Genomic DNA, 27,720 nt, shown 5'->3' with positions numbered 1-27,720 from the left:
AAATTTTTAAAATATCAAGATACCCAGGAAATCCGAAGGAATATATATTCAATTCTTGTTAGAAATCCAACAATGAAATGATAAAGCAGACCTATAGAGAATACTGTATACGACTGAATACGACAAAGACTTATCAAGATATTGTTTTGCGTAAAAATACATTGTGTTTTTTCGTTTCATGAATTGCGTTTTTCGAATATTCGAATATTCGAATATTCGTATAAACATAAAGCACTTGCTTCACTTATTATCTATTCCAAACAAGGGAAGCAAAAAATTTTCAGCATTTGCTTTTTTTCATAATGTCACTGACCTTCCCATTTGATATTCATCTCTCTCATAACCGAGTGTGCACACTAAATGCTGAACTCCGTCCTTTGCAGAACCGTAAAAGTTGGGCCACGTCTCTTTACACAGCGATTTGTACCTCCTAAGGAACAGTTCGTATAACCGCCTATAAGCAAAGCCCGCTCGCCTCACTCTAAGATTTTCCATCAATCCCAGATATGTCACTTGATGCTTGACTTTTGTGACGTCGAAAAGATCTGTAATTTACCCATTATTACGTTTTTCCCATAAATATCGTCCACAAACAATTTCTTCGTACCCGGTCTTTTAAATTCGTTCGGTTTGATGCACCTAATATAGGATGGTTCCTTGTCCCTCAGAATCAACATCAAATTGTTCACGGAGTTTTTGAATTGCGTGATCGCGGTATCCGGCCGTTTCTTGCTCTTCTGTTCGGACTCCAAAAACACAGCTTGGAGGACGCTGTTCTTCGAGCTGCACATCGCCTCCCGCAGGTCTCTAAAGAGGAGATCGTTGTTTTTCTCGATAAATGTCCTGACGTTGTACGTTACTGCGCCGGCGTAGTGGATCAGACGAAATTCCTGAGGAAGATTAACGAATGTTCTATTCGTATACTGCTAGCTTCTCAAAACTCACGTCTCGCCCCATTATTTTCTGAAGTTTGGAGTCGGCTTTCATGTGACTTATATAATGATTGTGATAGCCCAATTGTTTATTTAATTTAGCTAGTAAGGTGAGGTCATTCGGATCGCCGGGTCGTAAGCATTCTTCATCCATGAATGCGATCAGCCCTACAAAAAGAACTGGATGGGTAGGGGTCATACTATATTGGGAATTTTGATGGGTTGAAATTATTAAGTCTTTATTTTAGTTCTGAAGCAGATATTAATGTCCGGAATTACGTCTAAACTCTAAAACCCCAGCAGATTTACTTTTACTATTTCCATAGCCGGTATTGGTATTGGTATTAAAGGGGGGCGCCCTCGCGGGCGTCCAAGCACTTAGGCCACCAGATGGGCCCGTTGTGCCCCCAGGCCGCTCTAGAGGGCGTCCAGAATGCCGCCCCTCCTATAGAAGGTCAGCAACTCCTTTAGCCCAATACCGTGCACTGAGTCCGGATCGATCAGGGCCGTTCCGCTATTTCCATAGCTTTTACCTTTATGTTTTTCCTCAATTAAATCACAGATAATCTTATTGTCAAAGTACTGAACGTGTTCCCATTGGATTCCTTCTTTTTCGTACTCGTCCTGTTCAGATTTTAGAGTTAGCTCGATGAAAAGCTGTTGCAACTTCTCGTTGCAGAAGTTAATGCACAGCTGCTCAAAGCTGTAAAAGGATCATTTTTCCAATTGTTAAAAATATCTTTACGGTCGTTACCTGTTCTTCTCGAAAATCTCGAAGCCGTAAATATCCAAAATTCCCATGACGGCTTTCTTGCGAGAATCCTGCGCCTGCAGGGAACTATTCAATCGTCTTACTAACCATGTGAATAGTCTGTCGTACACGGCCTTGGCTAAGGCGTCTCTTGCATAAACAGCCAGTTCTCTGTGTAGCGGACTCGTCACCAAATCCCTCGTAGTTTCAATCGTTCTGCGTGTAAGAGCAAGCTTTAGCTGTTCTGCGTCGCATTTAAGTATCTGGAAAGGTTGAAGTAGACAATACAGGGTTCTTAAAACTCGATGGCCTGTTAGAAGTATAAACAGAATGGAAAAAAAAATCGTATTTATATCATCATATAATATCACATTCTAATATAAGACAACAGAGGGATCATGTTTTTTTTTTAAATATTTTTCCCCAACAAGTTGGTAACGTAGAACTAAAATTAAAAAACAATCACGGCATCATTGAAATATTTCTTTTGGGAATCGTAATATGCAAAAATAAATAAATGTCTGCATTGCTATACTTTTATGAAACACCCTGTATAATTGAAAATGTTTTTAAAAATTTATCTTTTGACTTTACGTACCATCTGCAACAACTTTTTTGAAAACAATGATAAATAAAAGGAATATAGTACGTTACCATAATATTACATCACCGTGTGTTTAGTTTAGAAAAAGAGCTGAAAATCACAGCAGTGATTTAACTGAAAGAAAACAAGGAATTACAGAGAAATTTTTTCATGGTCTGTGGCAGGGTACTACTTTTAATGCATCATAGGCTTTTTTATGCTTACAGAAACATGATCTCCAAATCAAAAAATCAAAATCAAAAATTCTTTTTACCTTTGAAACTTGAATATAATTTTTAAAAACTATAGCAGACAATTTTGCGGGATTAATTTTAAGTAAAATAATAAAGTAAGTTATATCGGAAGTAATTGGTGTCGTCGGCTTATGCAGGATGTTCGAAAATAATGGTGGTAAGTCATGTAACACAAATTCTAAATCGTAATATTTTCCGAGTTATAGCTTGTCAACATTCTTTTTTTTTTAATTTCAATTTTAACGCAGTCATCGTTACAAAATAAAAGTGTTTCAGAAATATGTCACTAGAGGACACTTTACCTAGAACATTTTTTAAATTTTTCCTGTATTTTATTGATTTGGACTGATATTGAAAATTAGAGCGGATTGCCTTAAGCAGAATTACTCTAGATTTAAGTCGATAAGTGTTTTCGTTTAACCACGAATCGATTTTTTATTCTCGAATCGAATTTTATCTATAAATTTGATTTTACCTAACAGGACCTAATGAAATTGGAAAACGTCATTGTCACAATCCGTTAAAAATTAATTTCTATTAAAAGAGCTTATTATCCAACTGCTACTGTGTTGGCCTATCAGGAATATTCAAATACTGAATATCGCGATATGCATTTTTGCTACGGAAGAGCAATTGGAAATGCAGATCAAGCACTGACAGCTTTATATCGAGACTTATCCCAATAGAAACATCCATCAACATACACAGAAGACTTGGTGATGATATGAATAAAGGGAAACCAAGGTATATAAGAACCACTGCAAGAAAAGAAAGAATACTTCAAAATGTGGAGGCTGACCCGTCAACGAATACGAGAAAACTTGCTGCTCAAGAAGTGGGAAGTTTTGCATGAAAATGATCTTCGGTCCTTTCATGTTGTATGAGCGTGATGAGCAATTGGCAGTAATTTTATGCAATGAAATCTTAGGAAATTAACCGTAAACGAGGCTGCAAATTTTCGAAATATGCATCAGTGGAAAATTGAAATCCCACATGCAAAAATTGAATGAAAACATCATACATTTCTATAAATGTATGGAGATAATCTTATGGGACCTCTTTTTGTTAACGGATCGCTTAATGAGGAAATATATTGCAATTTCTCCAAGAGGCCGAGAATACAAAAGTCGATTTGTGGCTAGACGACAACACTTATCGACTTAAAACAAGAGTAGCAATTTTTGAGGATTTGTGATTCTGCTTAAATCGATCAGTTCTATTTTGCAATATCGGTCTAAATAAATAAAATACAGGAAAAATAAAAAATGTTCTAGGTAAAGTGATCTCTAAAATGATTTTTGACAAGCCATAAATCGGAAAATATTACGATTTTTGTTAGATGGCTTACTACCATTATTTTACCATTATTGAATCTTTCCTCCAAGTTTCCTAACTCAATTTCCAAACACCCTGTAGATGATATTTAAGATGAAACGATGACAAGTATAAAAAGTATACACTAGAGATCCCAGGGATCCCCTAAGGTACTTCGGATTTAAAATGTCGATGCTGTTTGAACGCGATTCATTAAGAAGTTCACTTGCTAAGTTCGCTCAGGGATGAATGATTTCACCAGGCTCTGAGCAACATCATTCAGCATAAAAAGTCATGATTGACCATATCAAACGCTGTCAGCAGTAACGAATAACTCATCCGTTACATCGCCAAACAATTAAATCCTTATCTAATTAATGTCAATTACATAAAAACCGTATCGTATATTACTTTTAGATTAAGAATGAATCCCTCTTTTTATTGTCATAACATTTATAACATTTTTTATTCATGCTTAATTTATATTTTAAGTTTTACGAAATGTGACATTTAAGTACATATGTTTTGTCAAAGTTTAAGAATTTTACGTAGAATCTAAGAATATATACTTCGTATAACTTATACTACCTTTGCTATAGTTTCAATCAAATCTGGTTTTACGATCACCGCTTTCCCTTCGGTTTCCGTGAATCCGACATTTCCCAAATGCAAAATGGCGGCAACAATAGCGAACATGTCTTCTTGTTCGGATTCGGAAAATTCCAGTATCTTGAGGGCCCTCTCTACCTCTCTGAAATCTTTGCTGTCGTTAACGGTAAAAGTCTGGGGTTTCACCTAAAATATAAGCGTTGTAAGTCATAATACAAAAGCAAAATATCCACCACGGTTTTAAATGGTTTAGTTTTCTAACTTCTTGCTAAAAATAATAATCCACTCTAGTTTAGAGTTAAGTACTTCAAATTTTAATGAGTGTTATCCAGGATCAGAATAAAATATAATATACAAATTGCTATTTTTCAATTATCACTTGCGAATGATACGGCAACAGAGCATTCCTAAGTACTATAAAATATGGGCAAAAACTATCCTTCTTATCACACTCTTACCCCATTTGATAAATAGTAGTAGGAGTTAACGTCTTTCTTCAACGCCAGTTCTTGTAGTCTTTCATCGCTGGAACCTTCTAAAAATTGGTAAAAAATATGGAAGTTCCTCTCCCCTGGAGATTGACTGATAACTCTGGACTTTTCCAACAGGTAGTTCAATATGTTCCCTCCGATTGGGTTTCCCTAAATTCGTTTATTTGATATAGTTAATTATTATTTATAATTTATACCCGATTACTTCAAAATTGAACTGCACGTCCATAAATTTTCCAAACCGACTGGAGTTGTCATTTCTGTTGGTCTTTGCGTTCCCGAACGCTTCCAGGACCGGATTAGATTCCAGCAGTTTGTCTTTGACCTTCTCTATTTCGCCTTTGCGCTCAGTTACTTCCGCAATGTACTGGAGTACTTTTTTGGAGGCCTCGGTTTTGCCGGAACCCGATTCTCCTAATTCAACAATCAACATCAAAAAGAAAGTGAAAGTGGTCTTACTTATTACCTGAAATTAAAATACATTGTTCTCTGTTTTCTTCTCTCAGGGACCTATACGCTGTGTCCGTAACTGAAAAGCTACAAGAGTGTTCGGATAATAGGGTGAACAGTTATTAAAAAAAAAAAAAAAACTTACACGTGTGGAGGAACTTCAAAAAAATGTTTCCTTTCATAGGATTTCACATCTTTTGGGCCGTAAATGGGTAGTTCTTTGTAGGGGTTTACGCTGACCAGTACCGGCCCAATATAAGTCTAGAAGAGCAAGATGTCGTTATTTTATGCATATTCTATTTCAATATTATAAGGCCAACCATATGATATTTACGTTTATCAGGATATTATAGTTAGTAACTAAATACGAGTTTTTGTAACACTTAATTTACATTTACGACCCTCAGTTCGTAGCACTTGGCAGTATAGAATAGAATAGTCTAAGCAAATTTAGTTAATTTCCATGAATGCCGTAATTTTCTGGATTAATGAATATCTGAAAACAATCAAAATAAATTTAAATTTTTCAAAATATTAATTATACAGAATATAAAGATTCGACTTCGGTAAAATGTGTTTAAAAACATTATGTTGACTGTTATGTGACCGGCGAATCTTTTTAAGTATCGCCTAGATCATAAAGTGTATGATGTAACTTAATGCTTCTCAAAATTTTGTACGAATTTTAAATCAATAACAAAATCTTATGTTAGTTATTTAGTATTTTATTTATTATCGTCTTTGCTAGAAACACGATCAAGTGTTGCAAAAATTCTAATTTAATTAATAATAATTGCTGTAATATAAGGCATACATAAACAAAAATATATAATTGCTTACGTCAGTCTTTGTCAGACGGATTTACACGTCAGTCATAATGCCCTTAATCTATCAAATTTATCAAAACCCACTCTGACAAAAAGGCAAAGGAAAAACGAGCGAATTAAATGTATAAAAATAGCTATTTGTGCAGTTAGTGCAAAAAAAGCAATATGTTTATATGTTCAAAATATTATTTTTTTGTAAAACTTTTAAATTTAATCTGGTAAAGAAATAATAATAATAAAGATTCATTTTCTCTGCAACGAGAGGTTAAAATATTTAATAAGTTTTATAGGTGACACTTTAGTCACAAGTTTCAAAACATATTACATACTATATTTTTCTTTCCAATTTTGAAAATAGTTTTTAGCATTATCGATGACAACTTACATAAATAACATCCGCATTGAATCTTTTGTTTAGATTGTCAACAAAGGCGTCTTCGTTCGTATAATCTTCTAAGAGCACTGCATCCTGAACTCCAACCCTATCTCTATCGAAAAGATTTGATTCCATGACTTAATCTGCAAACAAATCTATAATTAAAATTATTACCTGCAACACGTCTTTTTAATTAGGTAAGTCGTTTTTATTTTGCCAGAATCTATATTTTATTTTTTATTTTCTTTATTTAATATAATTATCGAAAACATCAAAATCTCCATTTTAATCATCAGTGCAACACTGTCATAAACGAGTGCTATCAAATTATTGTTATCTAATTTTAGAACTCATAAACATCAAAAATTCCGTCATAATTCTGATTTTATTTGTTCAGTACAGCATATCTGACTGGCCTCAAAATTCTGAAGAATGAAATATATTTGTAATTTTACATGTCAATTATATACATTATTATCGTGCTGTAATTTATACTTTTAATCTCTCAAATGAGCTTAAATAAAAATGACGATCGATTAGAGCAATTTGCATTGTTTAAAAGTGGCTTCCAATTTATCTTAAAGTTTAATTCCAATAAGAAACTTCACGTATAACTCACGAGTCAATTACAAGGTGCTTCTAAAATAACACTACTTTTAAATTTACTTTATGTTATATACATTTGATATACATATATATAATAGCAATATTTTTGGTAGTTGTGGTAACCTTTGGTAGGTTATTATTATGAATTGTTTCAGGGAAAAACATTTTACCGAATTGTATATTCATCTATTGTTAATCAAAGCTCTTAAGATATTGAACTATGCCAAACTAAGTGATTCAAGATGTAGGGGGTCTAACATTTCTATAGACGCTATCGAATAAATTGTATTTCTTTTTTTTTTAGTTTTAGTAGAAAACCTGACGACGATAGTTTTGTACTATCGAAACATGTCGGTTTAGAGGTTTTGTCTTGAAAACTTCATCGCTTATATATTTTGTAGAGAAAGACCCCCCTCTTACCTTTATTGAGAAATGTATTCTACTGGAGAAAGAAATATATTTCATTTCCTACACTGCATTCAATTGTATTTTTCAACATATGGAATTATAAGCAAAGTCAAAAACATTATAAAAACTGGAGTGCAAATATGGGCAGTGCTATAGTCCAGACATTTTTCGTTCTTACCTTCGATAACACAATATGCAGAGATTATAAGTTTTTTGTTTATAATTTGATACACAAGTTGTTCCTGTTATTCGTTTTTTTTAAACTTTTTATACTGTATGTATTTTTCTTGTCAATAAAAGGAATTGAGATCGACAATCAAGTAAATCTGACCTTTGCGTACAAGTTGGATGTTTACAGAAATACAATCTCCGTTTCTGCTGCCTCTCTAAACGTTACAAATCTGTGCGGTGATTTATTGTGAACCTTCAGGGCATCCTTACCCTCCACATAAGTAATTAAAATAATGAAACGCAGGATGGTTGTACAAATAAGGGCCTCATAGAACCACCTGTTGATTTAGAAAATAATTGTAGCAATTGCAAGCAATTATATAACGTACTTTAATTGCATTTAATCTTTAATCATTGTTGTAATCGGATATTTCGAGAATCTTATCAGTTGATAAAATTTTAAATGAAATTATTGTATGCCACGTAAACTTCTCATTTGATTGTCAATCACAAAACGATAAATTGAAACTTGTTTAAGATGGCAATTTTTGATGGGAATTAGAAGGCCGACAACAAAAATTTAATTTCCTTGTCAAATGAAAATGAAAAAAATATAAATTTATCTCGTCAGCTAAGGATTCTACAAAATAATTGTAAATTTCTTATAATAGTGATAAAAAATGTAAAAATATTGACAATCAATTTAATCCAAACTCATTAAATTCATACACCGAGCAAAAATCTTGAGAACTCCTACGAGTGTACGATGTTGGATGACTCCAAAATCGATACGTTGACAATAAGGGAAATTACCACCTGTTTGGAACAATTTGATCATTTTACTACATGTTGTAGGTTTGTTCGTCAAAAAAATCTTTCTATTGAATATTCAACAGAATACGGTAACATAAAACACCTGTTGCAATTTACTAGCATTTACTATTTGCTAATTGCAAAAATGATACTGTTTAAACAATACTATGAATAATGAAATTGAACTTAAAACATCCTTAACTTTGAACTGAACCGAAGCCTCAGTTTTGCTGAAATTATCACAACCTGTAACGCCGTAGTCGCCCAATACCGCTAAAAATGAAAAGGATCTAGATCAAGATAAAATGGATTTTTAACGCATGTAAAATGTTAAAAATATTAAAGAAAACGTGAGTTTTATTATTATATTATAAATAATACATTACAAACAATTACGAATAATTCTACAAAAAAAAAATAAAAAAAAATATTCAAATCAATTATAGGGAGAAGAAATTGGAGGTTTACTATTATATTATAAATAACACATTGCAAATAATTATGAATAATTCTAAAAAATAAATTAAAAAATCTTGGAATCTATTTATTACTAAGAAGAATAAATGTGGAAGGTCGAAAAACAGATGGCAGATGGAAGATATGAGTTTCTAAGACTCATAATGCCAAGAAAATTGAAGGTAGCAAGGACAGGAGACAACGCTGATTTCTGAGAAATGTGATAAATTCGTTTAACCTTAGAGGCACGGAACGGGGAGCGATTTGCCAAAGAAGTAGACGATACAGTGAGTAAAAGAATTTGGGTTTTTCGATGTACGACATACAGCAGAACACATATTTGTTGTAAAGATAAACTAGTTAAATATTGGGGTAGTATTTAATAAAAAAAAACGTTACTGATTGGTAACTATTTTTCTCTAGATTAAAAAATTTGTTATTGATATTTATTTTTCGAATCCATAGAATTATCCAAAAAATAATACTTTCAATAAATTAATTATGATTCGGTTATAATAATATGGAACAGTTTTTTTTTAAGCATTCCATTTTACCCTTGGTATTACGCAAAGGACTAAAAATATACAAATAACCAGAATTTATAATTATTAGAGGAAAAAATGAAAAAAAATTGATTAATTTTTGAGGTGGGCCTCCTGGCCCCACCCTTCCCTATATATCGGGGCAACAAATATATTATTATGATTACTTCATTGCATTTTATTACATCTTATCTGAATTATATCAGATTTTCTTATTAAAAGGGTACTTCCCTTTACTTCCACGCCAATTGTTGTGTACGTAAAAATAGCCGACGAAAAATTAGCAGCTTTTTTCACTTTTGTGAAGGATCGATTTGCATAATTTTGAGATTTTTCAGAAGAACGTCTACAAAATATGGTGTACTGTTGGTTAATTATTAAAAAAAAACGTGGCTTATTAGGAACCACATCGTACTGCTTCAGTTGCTATTTAGCGGCATTTATGATGTTTTTTGTAACTTTCAACTGCTAGTCTACGTTATTGTATCGGTCATAATGTTTTGTTTTCTAACATTTTAAGGATTGGAAAACAATTTCGATAATGTCGGCCGAATGCGACCCAAGCTGCCTCGATAACTGATAACCTTATTTTTCCCGTTCCGCAACGAACACTTGATAAAATATGTTTAACTTACCTTGTTATAATAATAAAATCGGTATTATTAACAAATGCCTAGACCTTATGGGCCTTCCGACGACAGTAGTTTGCTTACTAAACTATTCGCGAGCAGCGGACCGAGCGCATAGAATTTTACCCATTAAGATAAGATTGGGCTTATCTTGGATTTATTGTCTACTGAAGCACAACACGTCATTGTCGATTTTTTTATCGATTCGTTACCTTTCGGAAAAATATATTGATAACGGCTTACGATACGGCCCGGTTGCCGTCGATGTCATCAATAAATTCTGATAAAACATCGCTAATTAATAGTCGATAAGGATCTCGATCGCCATTCATTTAAATTCGATTGATAGTCTGGATAATTATTAAGACCAATTGGGTCAATACAATCAACCGTTAATAAAATCCCGTTTTTCGGTGCTATTAGCGTACTTAATAAGTAACAAAAAACAGTCAAAATACGAGGGATATTGTTGAAGTACTGAAAATTTAGCTACAATTTTTATTAATTTATTAATTTTTATCAATAATAATTACAATGTAGTTTTTAACAGAATACATTTCTCCCGACAATAACAATTTTTTTTAGCTGTCCTCAAAGACCTTTTTCTGTCATCTCAATTCACCTATTTATAATTACCTATTAATTACGTCAGTTAAACTTTTTTTTTCAAATCTGGGAGCAGGTTATATTCACAGGGTACAAGTTGCTAGAATTAAAGTGGATTTTTGCAGTGCGAATAATATTCTAGTCTTATAACGGCTTTTAGATAAAGATCTTCTTAATTATTGTTAATAACAATTGTTCTCTAAAAAAATTGATTTTCGTATTTCTCAAGGCAAGGCAAGGCACCGTCTTAAAATTAATAAACTCTGAACTTGTTGAACACCTTTCAAGATTTAAGATTCGAATTTGGAAGAGTTAGCAATCGGCCTATCCGTCACTGCGACACAAATGATCTATTTTGATTCTCTCCATAATTATAGAGCTTTCTCTAGGTTCGTCTCTCTGATAGGCCACATTAGCATAGCACGGATCTGCATTCAGTGTTTTCTTCTACTCCCACTAAGGTGTAGCCGCCTCTTAAGCGGTTTTTATAGCTTAAAAGGTCCTGTGCAAAAATGGACTTCCGAGGAATTCCTTGGTCTATACTTGTCCTGGCATATCTCTCCGCATTTTATTCAAATTAGTACCCTAGCAATATTTTTATTCAAATGATCGAAAAATTAAAAATGCTGCTAAATTTTACTTTGTTTAGAAATACACACCAATTACGATCAAATGAAAATACAAAGAAAACCATTTATATAAGCTGATTCACGGTGTATAGCGGGATAAACGTTTGAAACAGTGCACCAATAAAATATTTATTACTCTCGTGTTTGAGTTCTTAGAAAACTGCAATTTCGTGCGCAGTTTACCAATGTCACTTTTCTTAGTTAGGTGTAGAAAGGCTTGGAACATACAATGAGATTTTATCCCTTGACACAAAAATGGAATTTCCTGTATTCTTGGTATAGTTAACTAAATAAAATTAAATAGTAATAATAATAACTCAAATAATCAAATAATCAAAGCATGGAGATGAAGCACCTGCGAAAGGTCCTAGGTATCACAATTAGAGACAGAATCCGAAATGGCGCGATTAGGGAGAGATTGAAAGTACAACCAGGTACGGACACCTAAAAAGAATAGACAAAAAGAGACCAACAAAACTGATCTGGGAATCGAGAAGATTCAGCAGAAGAAATAGAGGAATACCGCAACTAACATGAGATCAGAACATAGGGAATATACTAAGAGAAAGAGGACTGGGGACAATACAAGCAGCTGAAATGGCACTAGATAAGAAAAGATGGAGGAAATTTGTATACGAGTTGTAAACATTATTCAACCTTACACTTTAGGGTAGATAAGTTGAAGATTATATATATATATATATATATATATATATATATATATATATATATATATATATATATATATATATATATATATATATATATATATATATATATATATATATATATGATGACACTATATTCCGGGATATCATCCGTTCGCTCGTTGAACTCCGACTGGAATCCTGCATCCGACTGGAATCCTGCAAATCTTGCATCCGACTGGAATCCTGCAGACGTTTCGCCAAAATCTCACTTGGCATCTTCAATGCTCGCGCTCCGAAAACACTTCGAACACTGGGAGGTTATCGGCGGTGCGTGCGGTATTTATACTCTGCGCCGGAGATGGTAACGGTGCTGCTTGTGCGTGGGGGGAGGTGGCTCCGCCCCCTGAATTGTCGCGTTGTTAATTTCGCCCGATCGTAGTTGCGATGTCCCCGTTGGCTGCTGCGCATCGCTCTGCTGTTTGATTATCGTTCTCCACGTGTTGGATAAATGCAGAGCGTCGTCTCTCGTATTGAGGTGTCCGGACTTTTCTATTTCGATGGCCTCTCGTATAATCCTAGTCCTAAAATCAGGAATATTAGCTATTTGTTTGCAAGTGCCGAAATCAATTTTATGGCCTGTCTGATGTTGGTGCTGAAACAAAGCAGATGTTGTTTGTTTGTTTCTTATGGCTAAACGCGCGAGCATTGAAGATGCCAAGTGAGATTTTGGCGAAACGTCTGCAGGATTCCAGTCGGATGCAAGATTTGCAGGATTCCAGTCGGATGCAGGATTCCAGTCGGAGTTCAACGAGCGAACGGATGATATCCCGGAATATAGTGTCATCACATTTTTCCATCCGTGAATCAATACGTGAGAATATATATATATATATATATTTACTTACTTTTACTTACTTTTCAATCGAGTTAAAACTTGATGGGATGCCGATTCCTTATACCCAAGGCAATTGGGTATGACAAAATCACCCATCAAATTTTCATCATAAAATTGGAGATATTTACTGCGGATTAGTTTTGTTTTTGTTGTTGTATTTCCAGGATTGTTTGAAAATTTGAAGGCTTTTCTTTCGGAAAGGGGATAGAATTGTTATATATCGTCTAAATTTATTTTTAATGGTTTAATAAAATAATTGAAAAAAAAGAGAAAATTGACTTTTATTTATTTGTGTGTTTAGCGATAAATAACAATACTAAACATTTTATTAAAGCAATGTTTTAAACAAAAAATAAGGAAAATAATTAATATTTCGTAAACGCGGCAAAGACTCACGATGAAATGTAATGCCAGAGAAGAAGAAGAGAAAGATCCTACTTAATATACTTTTCTTTTCTACTTTTCCATAGACCATACAGCGTAAATCACCAATTCATATTTTATTTATTTTGTATAAATTTGAGCTTTTATCAGGCTCCGTTTAAAAAGTTACTGTAGGAAATTTGTGAAGTTTCGTAAATAGCATTACAGTAGCCTATGGAAGCTTCTTTGAAAAATCAATGAGAGAATTTTTTACAAAAACAAACTCGTTCACTTACTCCTCTATTTTACATACTCATTATGAGTATTGTTGAGATGAATATGATGAGAAACTTAGCCATATAGAATTGAGGTCTTCATAATATTTGACTAATCACTAACTAGGAGGAGCCTCTCTTTATTTCTTATTCCTTTCTCTTTCCTCCGTCTAAATCTCATTTTTTCCTCTCTGGTTGGGAATGTTTGAGCCCAATAGAGAGCTTTAAAGAGAAGTACGGTTTAGAGGGACAGACACTTATAAAGATAAAAGACTCACTGCTATACTGAGAAAAGAGGAAGATTTGTACTGGTTGTCTTCTGGGTTAATTTACCCCACTGATATTTTTGGGTTATTGATGCAAAATAAAAGTTTTTATACTACCTAATAGAAATACTTGAGGAAAATATCTAATAACATCTAATTAATATTAATTTAATATTAGATTGGCTGTGCGTTCGCTTTAAAATCTAAATTTAAGCTTTTCGCATTAAATCAAACGATTTACAACTGAAAATGGGAATGAAAATTACAACTTGTGCAAAGAGTTCGTTTCTAGTGTGGCACATTTCCCTACATATAATCTTTCATTTTTTTAAATGAAGGGCTTCTTAACATTTTATGGAAAGGTGTGTACGCGGTTTACCGTTGTACAATTTATTGATTGCTGAATTAGTCATTCTTCAATTTAGCAAAAACGCATTATGTAAAATATATTTCGTTCGAATAAATTTTCCAGAACAGATTTTATTTACGTTAAAAATATATAGCACAATAATGGCGTGTTGTTCGGTTTTATGCAATCAACTTGATAGCCTCGAAATGCCAATTTTTCAAAGAAGTATATAATTTATTTGAAAACAGAACTATGTTTATGCGCGAATTTTTCATGTTAAACTAATAGCCGAATAGAAAGCGTTTCCTATTTGCTAAAATAGGTTTCGTTAAAATCTTCCTTGACTTTAATGCGGATTTTTTACTGAAAAATAGTAGTGATTTCATTTTTTTTCAGGTTTTTGCGAAATGTGATGTGTAATTTTACAGTATTGAATAGGAGTGCCGACGCCGTAGTTGCTCGAGGGCTGCAGTACCCTCTTGATTTATAAATAATATAGAATATAAAAAATATAAATAGTGAAATCTCCATATAGATCAAAATGAAATGAATCAAATGAAAACCTATTTAAGAATAGTAGTTCTTTTTATTCTTACGTTAGGACTAAGTGCTGTGTTTCCGTCAGCAGTTGGGATGCTGAAGACCAGCTATGTTTGTTTTTTCCACTTCTGCAATAGTAATTTACCGATTATTTGACATGGTATTTAAGAGGTCTCTCCATTCCCTTTTTTTTGTCCTATTTTTTTTCCCTATTTCTTCACTTCTTCATCTGTCCATGTTTCACCAATGGGTCAACCTGCTTCCGAGTTATGGTTATCTACTAAATCTATCACATCCATAAGCGGAATACTGGGAATTAAGTTTTGTACATCAAAAGACAATAGTGTTGCGTTAGAAGGGATTTTGATATCTTTAATTTTGTTGATTAATTCAAAAGAATTGTCATGTAAAAATATATAATTTCGTGAAAATCTGAACTTTTACTTCTTATTTATTCTGTTATGACTTATTATGCAAACAATCCTATGAATATATTCTGGTTGACTGAGATGACAAACCGAATGAATGTATTTGAACATACAAGCACTAAATAGCGACGAACGACTTTCTTTTCGTTTTTTCCCAATAAAAGAACATTGTAAATCTAGTCAACTTGAGCAACAATTGGAATTTTTATCGACCATGTAGTCGCAATACACAAATCCCACGCTACGCCGTTTATGGCGAGAATCTACTTCGTTCGCGTTTACTTGACCCAGAAAACAGATCTCGTTCATCTTGCGTTTGCGGTGTCCGAAATAGATATAAAAACTAACTACCCTAATAATTACCATTAAAGACAGGGATGTACTAATATAACGATCCACATTACACAAAGCACGAACTATAAAGACCAATACGACATTAAATAAAGTAATATCTTCACGAACTTTATGACAAACGCAAATTGCGCCCTCATGGAGGTTGAAAATCTAATTTAAATTCGCAAATGGAATAGAATTTTTTATTATTAATTATTATGTTATATATGATATTGTATCAAATTCTAGCTATTTGTTTATATTTCTGAAAGGAGTATTTAATAAACCCTGCATTTGTTACACGTCCCCCTTTTTATTGAGTGAATTTCGCTCGAGTACCACGCCTTAGAAAATAAAAAATGTTTTTAATTTTATATTAAGAAATTATGAAAAAATCGTTACGGGAAGTAATTTAGAAAATAGCATGTAAATTACGATAAGACTAGCGGAATAATCGAAATTGTCTGCATACTCGATTCGGATTGCGTAACTGTAACTTGTCCAAGTTATAATTAAAATGTACTAATAAGTAATATGCTGTTTTAAACGACAAAACACCGCGTTAAGTCGGTTTTTTATTTTTTTTAATGTTAAAAGCAATTTGTCTAGATTTGGAAAAAATTATAGATATATAGATAGATGTGGTTGAGAGTGCACGGAGCCTTAATTTCCTGCGGGTAACTTGATATGTATCTGCGCACAATCTTCAAACGTCGGAAATAGGAAATGGAACGGTGTTGCAGTATTGTAGCGCAACCTATGTGGTGCAATAAAACTCGCTTCCTGGATATTCGATCCCGATTGTGTTTACCGATGGCCGCCTTTAAAAGACTTTTTGATTTCTTTTATTTATATCCGCAGTATATCCGACAAAGGAGTTTTACCCAGACCTTGCTTTTTTTCGGAATTCCTTCCATGCATTTGCATAAGTAAGTCGTATCAACATGAGAACAACATACTAAATATTGCATCTTGCTAGTAAGGTTAGTGGAATTCCAAATCGTGAATGAATTGGGTATTGCTGAGCTAATTGGCGCTGTTCTTACGTACCGGCGCGTTTATTATTTAAAATTTTAGATTTTTATATATACAAGATTTATTTATTTATTTACATACACTGCTCAACAGGATCAAGCCCAATTATAGAGCAGGAGAACACCAACTACATTTAATCAGAATTACAAAATTATTTACAAAGTACAAGAAAATACACTAATATTGCAAAAAAGATGATCCGCAACAAAATGAACATAAGAAAAATACTAATGAAGGAAATTACTCAACTGCGAAGGCAACGAAATTGCAATAAGACTAATCACAACAGAATTTTAGCCTAATGCTACTCAAACTGCAATTAAATATGTCTAAATCGCTGGTACGGTTGGAAACGTTGCACATAAGGGAGATAACGTTAAGACATTAGTCCTCGCGGTAGGCAGGTAAAAGGTAGCAGAGTATCGCGATGCTAACCGCGGAACCATGAAATTCAGCTGCTCAATTTACCGAATTATGAATCAGCTTGTATAACGAAACTTGCGACAAACACTCGCGCCTGGTCTGCAGAGAGCCATCGAAACAAATTCAGCAACTCAGTCTAAGGAACACTCTGTTCAGGATAAGATCCATGAGTTCTATAATACGTATATTTTAGAAAGCGCCTTTGAATGGACTCCAAGTTCTGCGAACGAACGCTATAACCAGGCGACCAGACGGCAGAGGCATATTCTAACTTCGAGCGAATAAAAGCAGTAAACAAAAGCTTCATCGAGTTATGTGAAGCAAAATCCCTACCGCATCTGACGAAAAAACCTAAAGTTTTAGATGAGCTTGCCACTATTGACTCGATGTGATCGACAAACGACAACTTTTTATCAAACATTACACCTCCGGTTTAGCGAGATATGTCGAGCCAATGCTGTAGGTGACGATTTCAAAGAGTTGTTGCAGTCGAATGCAGTCACGAAAATGATTTATGACAGCATACAGTTTTAAGTCATCCGCATAAAGAAGGTATTTGAAGGAAAGGTCCAGCCTAATGTCATTCATAAATAGAATGAACAATAAAGGCCCTAGGACGGAGCCCTGTGACACACCCGAAGTTACATTATATTCGCTGAAACCAGTAACGAAAACGTACTGCCTGCGGTTAGTTAAGTATGATTCCGTCGACTCGAGCAAAGAGGAGGAAAATCCAATTCTAGATCATTTGTTTAACAGAATGCTGTGATCTAGTCTGTCAAAGGCTTTTGTTAAATCTACATAAATGACATCCAGCTGTGCATGGTCATCGATGGCATTAGCTATATCCTGCGTGATAAGAAATAAATTTGTAGTTGTCGATCTACCCCTTATAAAACCGTGCTGTTTCGAACACAGCTGTTGACTCGTCGCCGAGTAAATAACATTATAGAAAAGGATTTCGAATACCTTGAGGAAGTTGTATATCATCGAGATGGGTCTATAATTACTGATGACATTCTTGTCTGATTTCCTATGAACTGGGCAAACTCTGGAAGTTTTCCACGACTCAGGAATGTGGCTGGACTGAAGACAGAGATTAAATAATCGCTGAAGCGGCTTGGTGAGTACATAAGCGCAGTCCTTTAAAAGCAGTGATGGTATGAGATCTGGTCCTGCGTTCAACTTGGGCTTCAATTTCTTACAAGCAGATATCACTTCATCTTCGGCAAGATTCCGAACATCTATGACTTGATAATTCAGAGAGCCATTTGACTTGTTATCCAAAGATCTAGGAATAAACGATGGTTTAAAGAAATCTGCGAAACCATTAACGATATCGGATGGGTTGTTGAATTCACAACCCTCATGGGTCATAGAATCGGGAACGCCAGCAGCATCCTTTTTGTTTTTCACGAATGTCCAAAATCTAGATGGATCGCTCTTTATCTGAGACTCGATTTCCTCAATATACGCTCGATAGGCAGTATCGACTGCGGTTTTATTTATTTATTTATGCGGATAAGTAACAACTTTCTGTATATTAATGGGATTTTTAATTCCTAGAAACTTTCTAGATATTTTTCATAGTGTTTTATTGTACCAGCCTGTAGCGCAACTCTAGACGTCCAAATATAAATAAATTGAGTTACGACTTACGCGTGCCTTTCCTTTGTCTTTATCTGTAGTCCCAATAATTCAAATAAAATCACTGTCTGGCTATATTATGTGTATAGAATACATATTAGGTAATGTGTGTGCCTTTCTATGAAAACATTACCAAATCATCTAAATTGATTTTTTATATGGGAAATCCTGTAGATTTATGTCAATGAAAGCTACTTGAAATTTCCTTTGAGAATATATAGCATAGGGGAGAGTCGATTTATTTTTGACTAACTTTAACATTTTTAAATTATTTAATAAAAAAAAAAACGTTACCATTAGCACCAATTTTTCTATTTATTAAAAATTTTGTTATTGGTTGTTATAAGATTTTCGAAAGCAGAAAATTACATTTTCAATAAATTAATTATGATTCTATTATAATAATATGGAATAGCTTTTTTTAGAATTTTTAAGCAGTTTATTTTACACCAGGTATTACGAAAAAGTGCTAAAAATGTACAAATAACCAGAATTTATAATTATTACAAGAAAAAACGAAAACAAAATTTTTTGGTTAATTTTTGAGGTGGGCATCCTTGCCTCACCCTCCCCTACTCAATATTTTGCTCGAGAGTTTTGAGTTTTGTGAGTTTTGAGAGACGGAGCGTCGATATTAGCGGAATCTGCTTTCTAATTATGGTTAGTTATCAAGTAAATGGAATATTATAGTTTGTTTCATTAAAGCCGAGAAGATTTGCGTTACGAACAATATCCTGAAAGAAAACAATCCTTTTATGGACATCCAAAGATTGCAACACAACTTAATTAATAGCCAAAAAATGGCTTAGGAGCCTTTAAAATCAATTGTATGTCAACATAAATGTTAAAGAGTAACTAACGTTAGATCAGCTTAAAAAAACGCATATATATATATATATATATATATATATATATATATATATATATATATATATATATATATATATATATATATATATATATATATATATATATATATATATATATATATATATATATATATATATATATATATATATATATATATATATATATATATATATATATATATATATATATATATATATATATATATATATATATATATATATATATATATATATATATATATATTCTCACGTATTGATTCACGGATGGAAAAATGTGATGACACTATATTCCGGGATATCATCCGTTCGCTCGTTGAACTCCGACTGGAATCCTGCATCCGACTGGAATCCTGCAAATCTTGCATCCGACTGGAATCCTGCAGACGTTTCGCCAAAATCTCACTTGGCATCTTCAATGCTCGCGCTCCGAAAACACTTCGAAGTGTTTTCGGAGCGCGAGCATTGAAGATGCCAAGTGAGATTTTGGCGAAACGTCTGCAGGATTCCAGTCGGATGCAAGATTTGCAGGATTCCAGTCGGATGCAGGATTCCAGTCGGAGTTCAACGAGCGAACGGATGATATCCCGGAATATAGTGTCATCACATTTTTCCATCCGTGAATCAATACGTGAGAATATCATACACCTTTACGGGAAGGAGACCTTTACAGCCACCAGTGTTCGAAGTGTTTTCGGAGCGCGAGCATTGAAGATGCCAAGTGAGATTTTGGCGAAACGTCTGCAGGATTCCAGTCGGATGCAAGATTTGCAGGATTCCAGTCGGATGCAGGATTCCAGTCGGAGTTCAACGAGCGAACGGATGATATCCCGGAATATAGTGTCATCATATATATATATATATATATATATATATATATATATATATATATATATATATATATATATATATATATATATATATATATATATATATATATATATATATATATATATATATATATATATATATATGCCATACAGTACCAAAAAATGATTTTTTGAAATTTGTATAAAAGATTGAATTAAAACCTAGCCTCTTTACAACCAAAATCAGAACTTGGCGACCCATTTCTGTATTACGGTGGCACTGTCCAGAGCCTACTTGCTCAAAGTTCAAAAATTCTAATAAAATATCAGTACTGAAAATATTATATTTAAGCCATTAAATTACCCGTAAAAATTCTCTGTAATTTTGTTTTTCAAGTTCTAAACACCTATATTAGTCTTCGCCTATCTTCTATAGAAAGGGGAAGATCGAACAGTGAAAATTATTTTTCGCAATAATTTAGGAAACGGTGCATCATAAAATTTTGAAATTCGGGTGGAAATACCAACCCATTTTTTTACGACTTCGGCTTGGATAAATAAAAAATAATTTAATTTTAATTGATTAAATTTTTGAGAACAAATTACCGAATTTTAAATTTTTCTAACCCAAAAAGGTATACACTTCTCTTAATGATTCGAAAATTATTGCTATCTTAATGTTATATGTTTGGGGCATGTCATTTTGTATTAGAATTTGATGGAATTCCTAGTCTTTTACTTCTTAGTGGTGGAGTGGTGGATAATGTGTAACTTTCCAAAATATCATTCGAAAACTGTCCAAAACATTAGAAGAAAACTCACTAGTTTTTTGTTTTCTTTCGAAAGGAACAATTCCTACTAAACAAGTGCAAAGAAAAGAGAAAAACTTTTTCTGGGAATTTAATTTGTCTTTGTTATTCGACCCGATAATATAAGTTATTTAATAAATGAGTTGTTAGGACAAATTTCTAATCGTGCATTGTGGCGTGTGTCTACAAAGGCTTTTCAACAAAAGTAAAGTAAGAGTAACTGTTGCCTATATCAACATTTTTTCCATTTGAAAACATTTCCATGGAAAGGATGAATAGCAAATTAAAAGGTAACATCTCTTCCGAGCACTTGTCAACTGCTATAGGCTCTCTCAACATAATTCCCGAACAACTGATAGTAAATTAACGATATAACTAAAAACGAAATAATTCGAGTGTCAGCGATAAAGATACGTGTACAGGAACTATTCCGTGTGTATTTTTGTCTATGGAATTGGAGATTATTTAAACCCAATTTGGCGGCAAATTTGCAAATTGCAAATATGCATATAAACAAATGGAAGTTTTTCTTACCAACGAAAACTAACTAATTTCTTTTTACGCAATTTGGTGTTAATTTATGCATGCGTCCACTATCAGTCACTCCAAGTCCTCTTTAAAATCACCAAGGAAATATAGAATATACTTCAGAAAAAAGTTGTATTTTCTTATGCATTTTGGGAATTTCACCACTAATTTTTTGTTCTTCTATAACCTTAAATTTTCTTCATTTTTTGCAACTCTATACAATACGCGACTTTTAAATTAATAGCGATATTACTGTTTCTATAATATTATATGCTGCATGACTCGATATTTTTAATTCTAGTATCGACGCCCTTGGTTCGCAATGCCATAACAAAAGTTCAGCCTATGGCCTAATATGAACTGCTTTTCTTATTTCGACGTTATTTTCCAACATCCTGTACACACTAAATCGATACCTTTTACGCCTTCTGTTTATCGAAGAAATTCGGACTAATTTTAGAAAATTCTAAATTTAAGGCGTATTTAATGGCCCACTTCAGCGTCTTGGCGATGTCTGGAAATAAATAATGGATTTTCCTAATTATCTAACATACACTGCAATACGTTATTATTTTGCGTTACTGAAAAAAAAGAACAAAGAACCGGATCAATCCCCTTGCAATAATGAAACTGTTTCTTAACGAGCCTTCAACAGACAGTGAAATCGGATGAAACGACTGAGACTTTTGCCGTATTGACCAGTAAAATTTCTTTTAGGTTAAAAGGCGTATAAAAGCTAAATCTGTTTCGCGATGAACGCTTTCCAATCCAGGAAATTAGAAATCAATGCGAGTCCCTCGACGGATAAAATTTATTGACACGTTGAATGCGAATTTTGGGTTTTACGAAACCACACGGTAAAACAAATTTGTGTTTGTGTTCATCGTGGAAGCCATATTAGGCCATAGGCTGAACTTTTGTTATGGCATTGCGAACCAAGGGCGTTGATACTAGAGTTAAAACTTTAAATATCGAGTCTTGCAGCATATAGTATTATGGAAACAGTAATTAATTTAATAGTCACGTATTATATAAAGTTGTGAAAAATCAAAAAAATATAAGGTTATAGAAGAACAAAAAATTAGTCGTGAAATTTCCAAAATGCTTAAGAAAATACAACTTTTTTCTAAAGTATATTCTATATTTCCTTGGTGACTTTAAAGGGGACTTGGAGTGACTGATAGTGCACGCATACATAATTTAGTTAGTTTTCGTTGCTAAGAAAATCTTCCATTTGTTTGTATGCATATATAAGGCTATATTTCGAAAATAATCTCCATTTGGTCGCTTAGCTAGTTCTCTACGAATGTGTTCCAATTCCATAGATAAAAATAGACACTGTACACGTATATTTATCGCTGACACTCGAATTATTTCGTTTTTAGTTATATCGTCAATTTACTATTAGTTGTTCGGGAATTATGTTGAGAGAGCCTATAGCAGTTCACAAGTGCTCGGAAGAGATGATACCTATTAATTTGCTGTTCATCTTTTAAATGGAAATGTTTTCAAATGGAAAAAATGTTGATATAGGCAACAATTACTCTTACTTTACTTTTGTTGAAAAGCCTTTGTACACACACGCCACAATGCACAATTAGAAATTTGTCCTAACATCTCATTGATTAAATAACTTATATTATCGGGTCGAATAACAAAGACAAATTAAATTCCCACAAAAAGTTTTTCTCTTTTCTTTGCACTTGTGTAGTAGGAATTGTTCCTTTCGAAAGAAAACAAAAAACTTGTGAGTTTTCTTCTAATGTTTTGGACAGTTTTTAAATATTTTGGAAAGTTACACATCATCCACCACTAAGAAGTAAAAGACTAGAAATTCCATCAAATTCTAATACAAAATTGATCTTTGAAAATGACATGACGTAGATCTTACCCAAACATCTTAACAATACAATATACATTTTTTAACTTTTGATCAAATATGATTAATAAAAATAATGAATTGCTACATTTGTATATAGACAGTATCTCTTTAAAAAGGCGGGGATGGAAGAATATGACAAAATGCATTTTTTTTCTAGAAATTTTCCACGATACAAGACATTTGAATCCAAGCTTGAATCAATTATTAGTTCATTTCATATTAACAACATCGCTTTGTAATAAACTTCGAACAAACCGGGTTTACTAAATCTAATCGACTTATTCCCCTCATTTATGACGATGCCATAATTATTATGTGAGTAGTCGAATACAAACATATCGCTGGTTTGTTAAAATGAGGGCGAAAACAAATTGCCCCATACCTGTAATTACTATCGATTAACTACGTTAAAGAACGTTGCCTCATTCACTTTTACTTTTGTCAATTACATAAAAACGATATTCTAGTATCTATAGTAGTTTCCATAAAAAAGTAATTCTGTCACAATAGCAATGGTGTGTAAGTAAATACAGACTCCGCGTACTGCTAATAATGAGCAAAAATGAAAGTTTGATAAAGATCAACAAACTAAAAATAGTGTCAATTATAGAGGATAAAATGGAAAAATAGTGATTATCAACCTTTCCTTCGTTAATAAATTACCTAAAATCAAAATAAATAAGAACTAAAAGTTCAGATTTTGACGAAATTATATATTATGACATGACAATTGTTTCGACAACACCGTGTCGAAACAAGTGTCAAGTGTGCAAAGACATTTGATAAAGACACGGTGTTGTCGAAACAATTGTCATGTCATAATATATAATTTCGTTAAAATCTGAACTTTTAGTTCTTATTTATTTTGATAAATGCATTTTCATCAAGTAAAAGCCACCAGTTCAATAATAAACTACCTTGTTACTCACAAAATATTCGGCAGGCTATCAGAATCTCATTTAAAATTTAAAAACGCAAGCCTACTATAGTAAAAAACTTTTTCTTTAATATTTCTAGTTTTTGGAGCTACAAGGGTACCAAAAACTAATGAATTAAGTTTTAAAAATGCAAAAATCTAAGCATAACAAACGTGGCAGGTGGGCAAAAGCTGAACACGATAAAGATTCAGAGTTTAAAAAATCAGAGAAAAATTAGGTAAAAGTTGACCAAGACTTTCAAAAGTATTTTTTTTTTATTCTCTTAATATTCGTTTTTATAGAAATATGAATAAACAAAGTATTGCTGTAAAGCTGACAAAAAAGTGTACGCTGGTGCATCACCGACGAATTATTTATTTTTCAAAATAAACTTGACTAAAATAGTTTTAGTTGCCAATCTTTTCCTTAAAGATGTGAAAAAGATGTGCAATATTTAAAAAACTAGGAAAAAGCCATGAAAAGAGGTTTTGGGTAGGTATGGAACATATTTCACGAAAAATAGTTCTTTGATTGTATAACTTTGGCAACCTCGCAATTTTCTCCAAACCAAGAAAAAAAAAGATCTGTCTGCCACACTGAACTTCCATTGTCCAAACATTTATTTAATAAAAATCATCTACCTATACCGAAACGTATTCTAAAAAACTGTTTAAACGGTAGAAATTGATTTATCAATTCGTGTAAAAGTAAAAACTATATTTTACATTATAATTAGCATTTTGAAATATTTTAATAATAATAATTGTTTAAATCTTTTCGCGGTAAATTTCTATTTCAATTAACTCTCTATTCATTCTTTCGAAATAATTAATAAAAATTGTATTTGTCCCAGAGTAGAAGCTAGACATAGGCCCGCATTTTATTTTCCTAAACCTTCAAGGTTTTTTCTAGCCTGTGCCTATGTGACATCACAATTCATGGGGGCCCCACTTATTATGTGGGCTAGATGTTACAATAACTGTGGTACGTGTGCGGACTCACGACATTTTTTATTGAATCTATATAATATATTGTTATTAAATTATATCTTATTTCTCTTCATTTTCTTCTTTTATAGTTTCTATAATTGCAATTCGGTAATATATTCATACCTCTTCATGATCTCGCGTTTATCGCCAAAAACTTGTATTCTAATACACATTTTTTAAGTGGGATTCGTGAAAAGAATGCAACTTTTAAAAAGTATTTGACTCATTTAGTTATTAATAAATGAAACGTTTAATAAGTTTAATTCTCAACTCTTAGTAGATTGCCAACATTCGCGAGTAAAAGTAATTTGTATTTAGTATCTATATGTACTCTTTTATCCCTTTTCAAGGATTGTTACAAGTTAGACTATTTAGACCTGTAGTTTCAACCTTCCAAATAACAGAAAACGAAATCCGTGACGAGTAAAAGTGGATTCATAAATTTTTCTTTCAACCGCTCGTTTTTTCTACTTCGTATTCGGGTACGTAGGTATAAATAAAACATTACGTCAAGAGATAGCCGCTAAGCCGCATTTGGGCCTAAGCACGACACCAGAATTAGTAATGGGCCATTTACTGAAAAAACTGAATCTACCGGGTACCACTTTTTACTTACCTCGCAATTCGAAATTCGAGGATCAGGTTTTACTTGGCCGGTTTGCTCCTCGTTAAAAAAATGCTCTCGAGCGAACGTCACGACTACTAAATGGCGTCATTATTCGCAGCAGACACTTAGTCACCACGAGGTGTACTTAATTCATCACGAGCACCTACGCGAAGGTCAATGTCTTCTTATTTATGCGTCAATCTTGTTCTTCGAACTATTTTGAATAGGCATTCACCCACACGCGACACATTTTTTTTAACCAACTTAACCGCCCCAACTTTAGAGATACGAGCGTCGCGACGTTTTCGTCGTGGACCGCGGCCCTATCGCACGTGTCGGTCAAATACCAAACTGAACCGGCGTGTGTCTTGAACCGCAACCGGAGTCCCGCGAAGCCTTTGGCAAACCCCACGAGAGTTTTCATGCCGGTTAGTGAATCAAGCGGAGGGAGACAAAGGTCACCGCTGGTGCCAGATATGAAGACGACCGACTGTCTCGACACTAGGCGGAGACGTGGTTCCGTGGAATTTACCAATTTATTTTTATTTATTTTTTTCAACAATAACATTATTTTTCAACTCTACCACTTAAGCTTGAGCAAAATATCGCTTTAAGGCTGTTTGTTTTGCAGAAATATGCCCAAAAACTAAGGGTACGTAGAAAAAATAGTATGAATCAATGAGGCGTTTATTAGCGATCGGTTGACAAATGTTAACAATAATAATAATAACGTTAATTTCCATTGTCCGTGTCTTTATTAAATGTAATATTTACAAACTACCTGCTACTATATATACCAAAAAATGACCATAAAACCTTAATTAATGTTGTGAGAATTTAAGTTCAATAAAGGAGAGCTATTTAAACCTAATTGATCCTTAAGTAATACATTTGAATGTCTCATTTTTTTTTTAATTTTTGTGGCTGAATGTAAAATATCAAAATTGTCGTCAAAAATGTGATTTTCTGTGTTTAAGTGTGTAGCATAATTAGAATCTAAACTATTGTTTTTAAACGCTCTTTTATGTTTGTTAATGCGTTTCTTGAAGGATCTACCTGTTCGTCCAATGTAAATTTTAGATCCGCATTTCAATCTGTAGACACCTCATTTTTAGGATTTTAGACATTTCGTTTTATTGTTTTTTAAAAATTTTCCTATTGTGTTGTTAGTTCTGAAAGCTATTTTTAACCCACATTTTAACAAATGTTTTGAAACTTTTTCACTCGGTTCTCCTATGTATGTAATTGTTTTAAATTGTTCGTGTTCTGAATTTAGTTGTGGATAAATAGAGTTTACTGTTGTCTGGATTAGTTTTTTATTTATAATTTTATCTATAATGGACGGATTGTAGCCGTTGTTCAGTGCAATTTGTTTAATGATATTAAGTTCTTTGTTGTAATTTTCTGTTGAGAGTGGCGTATTAATAAGTCTGTGTATAAAAGAGTGAAATGCAGCCATTTTGTGTGTATAAGGGTGATTTGAGCTGTTATGTATCACTGTGTCCGTGTGTGAAGGTTTATGATAAATTGAAAAATCTAATAGAACTCGTTCACGTCCCGTCAATCCATACTGTTGGTTTCTTCAGAATTTCACCGAAACCAGTTTCAGTTTCAGTCAGTTTCAGCAAGTTCGATTCAACAACAACCGATGCAGGAGGTACC

General features: G+C 33.1%; 1 protein-coding gene across 2 annotated transcripts in view; it reads right to left on the bottom strand.

Moving 5' to 3' along the window:
• Positions 1–26,412, bottom strand: part of LOC132698357 (unconventional myosin IC-like) — a 30,982-nt gene extending 4,570 nt beyond the window's left edge. The window contains exons 1-12 of one of the 2 annotated variants that reach the window (XM_060664368.1): positions 26,068–26,412; positions 6,597–6,730; positions 5,530–5,645; positions 5,401–5,471; positions 5,140–5,348; positions 4,902–5,084; positions 4,423–4,629; positions 1,687–1,946; positions 1,466–1,635; positions 946–1,100; positions 608–890; positions 314–545 (exon numbers count right to left, since the gene is read on the bottom strand). In XM_060664368.1, coding sequence (XP_060520351.1) covers positions 314–545; positions 608–890; positions 946–1,100; positions 1,466–1,635; positions 1,687–1,946; positions 4,423–4,629; positions 4,902–5,084; positions 5,140–5,348; positions 5,401–5,471; positions 5,530–5,645; positions 6,597–6,722 — 2,012 coding nt within the window. In that variant the 5' untranslated portion in view covers positions 6,723–6,730; positions 26,068–26,412. Of the gene's footprint in view, positions 1–313; positions 546–607; positions 891–945; positions 1,101–1,465; positions 1,636–1,686; positions 1,947–4,422; positions 4,630–4,901; positions 5,085–5,139; positions 5,349–5,400; positions 5,472–5,529; positions 5,646–6,596; positions 6,731–10,218; positions 10,317–26,067 lie in introns of those variants that run through there. The other variant, XM_060664367.1, reaches the window with a different exon arrangement.
• Between the last annotated feature and the right edge of the window lie 1,308 nt (positions 26,413–27,720).

The sequence above is a fragment of the Cylas formicarius genome, unplaced genomic scaffold (assembly GCF_029955315.1).
Source record: "Cylas formicarius isolate icCylForm1 unplaced genomic scaffold, icCylForm1.1 PGA_scaffold_2__14_contigs__length_35257938, whole genome shotgun sequence".
Classification (NCBI taxonomy): Eukaryota; Metazoa; Arthropoda; class Insecta; order Coleoptera; family Brentidae; genus Cylas; species Cylas formicarius.
This window is presented reverse-complemented; position numbering and strand designations above follow the sequence as displayed.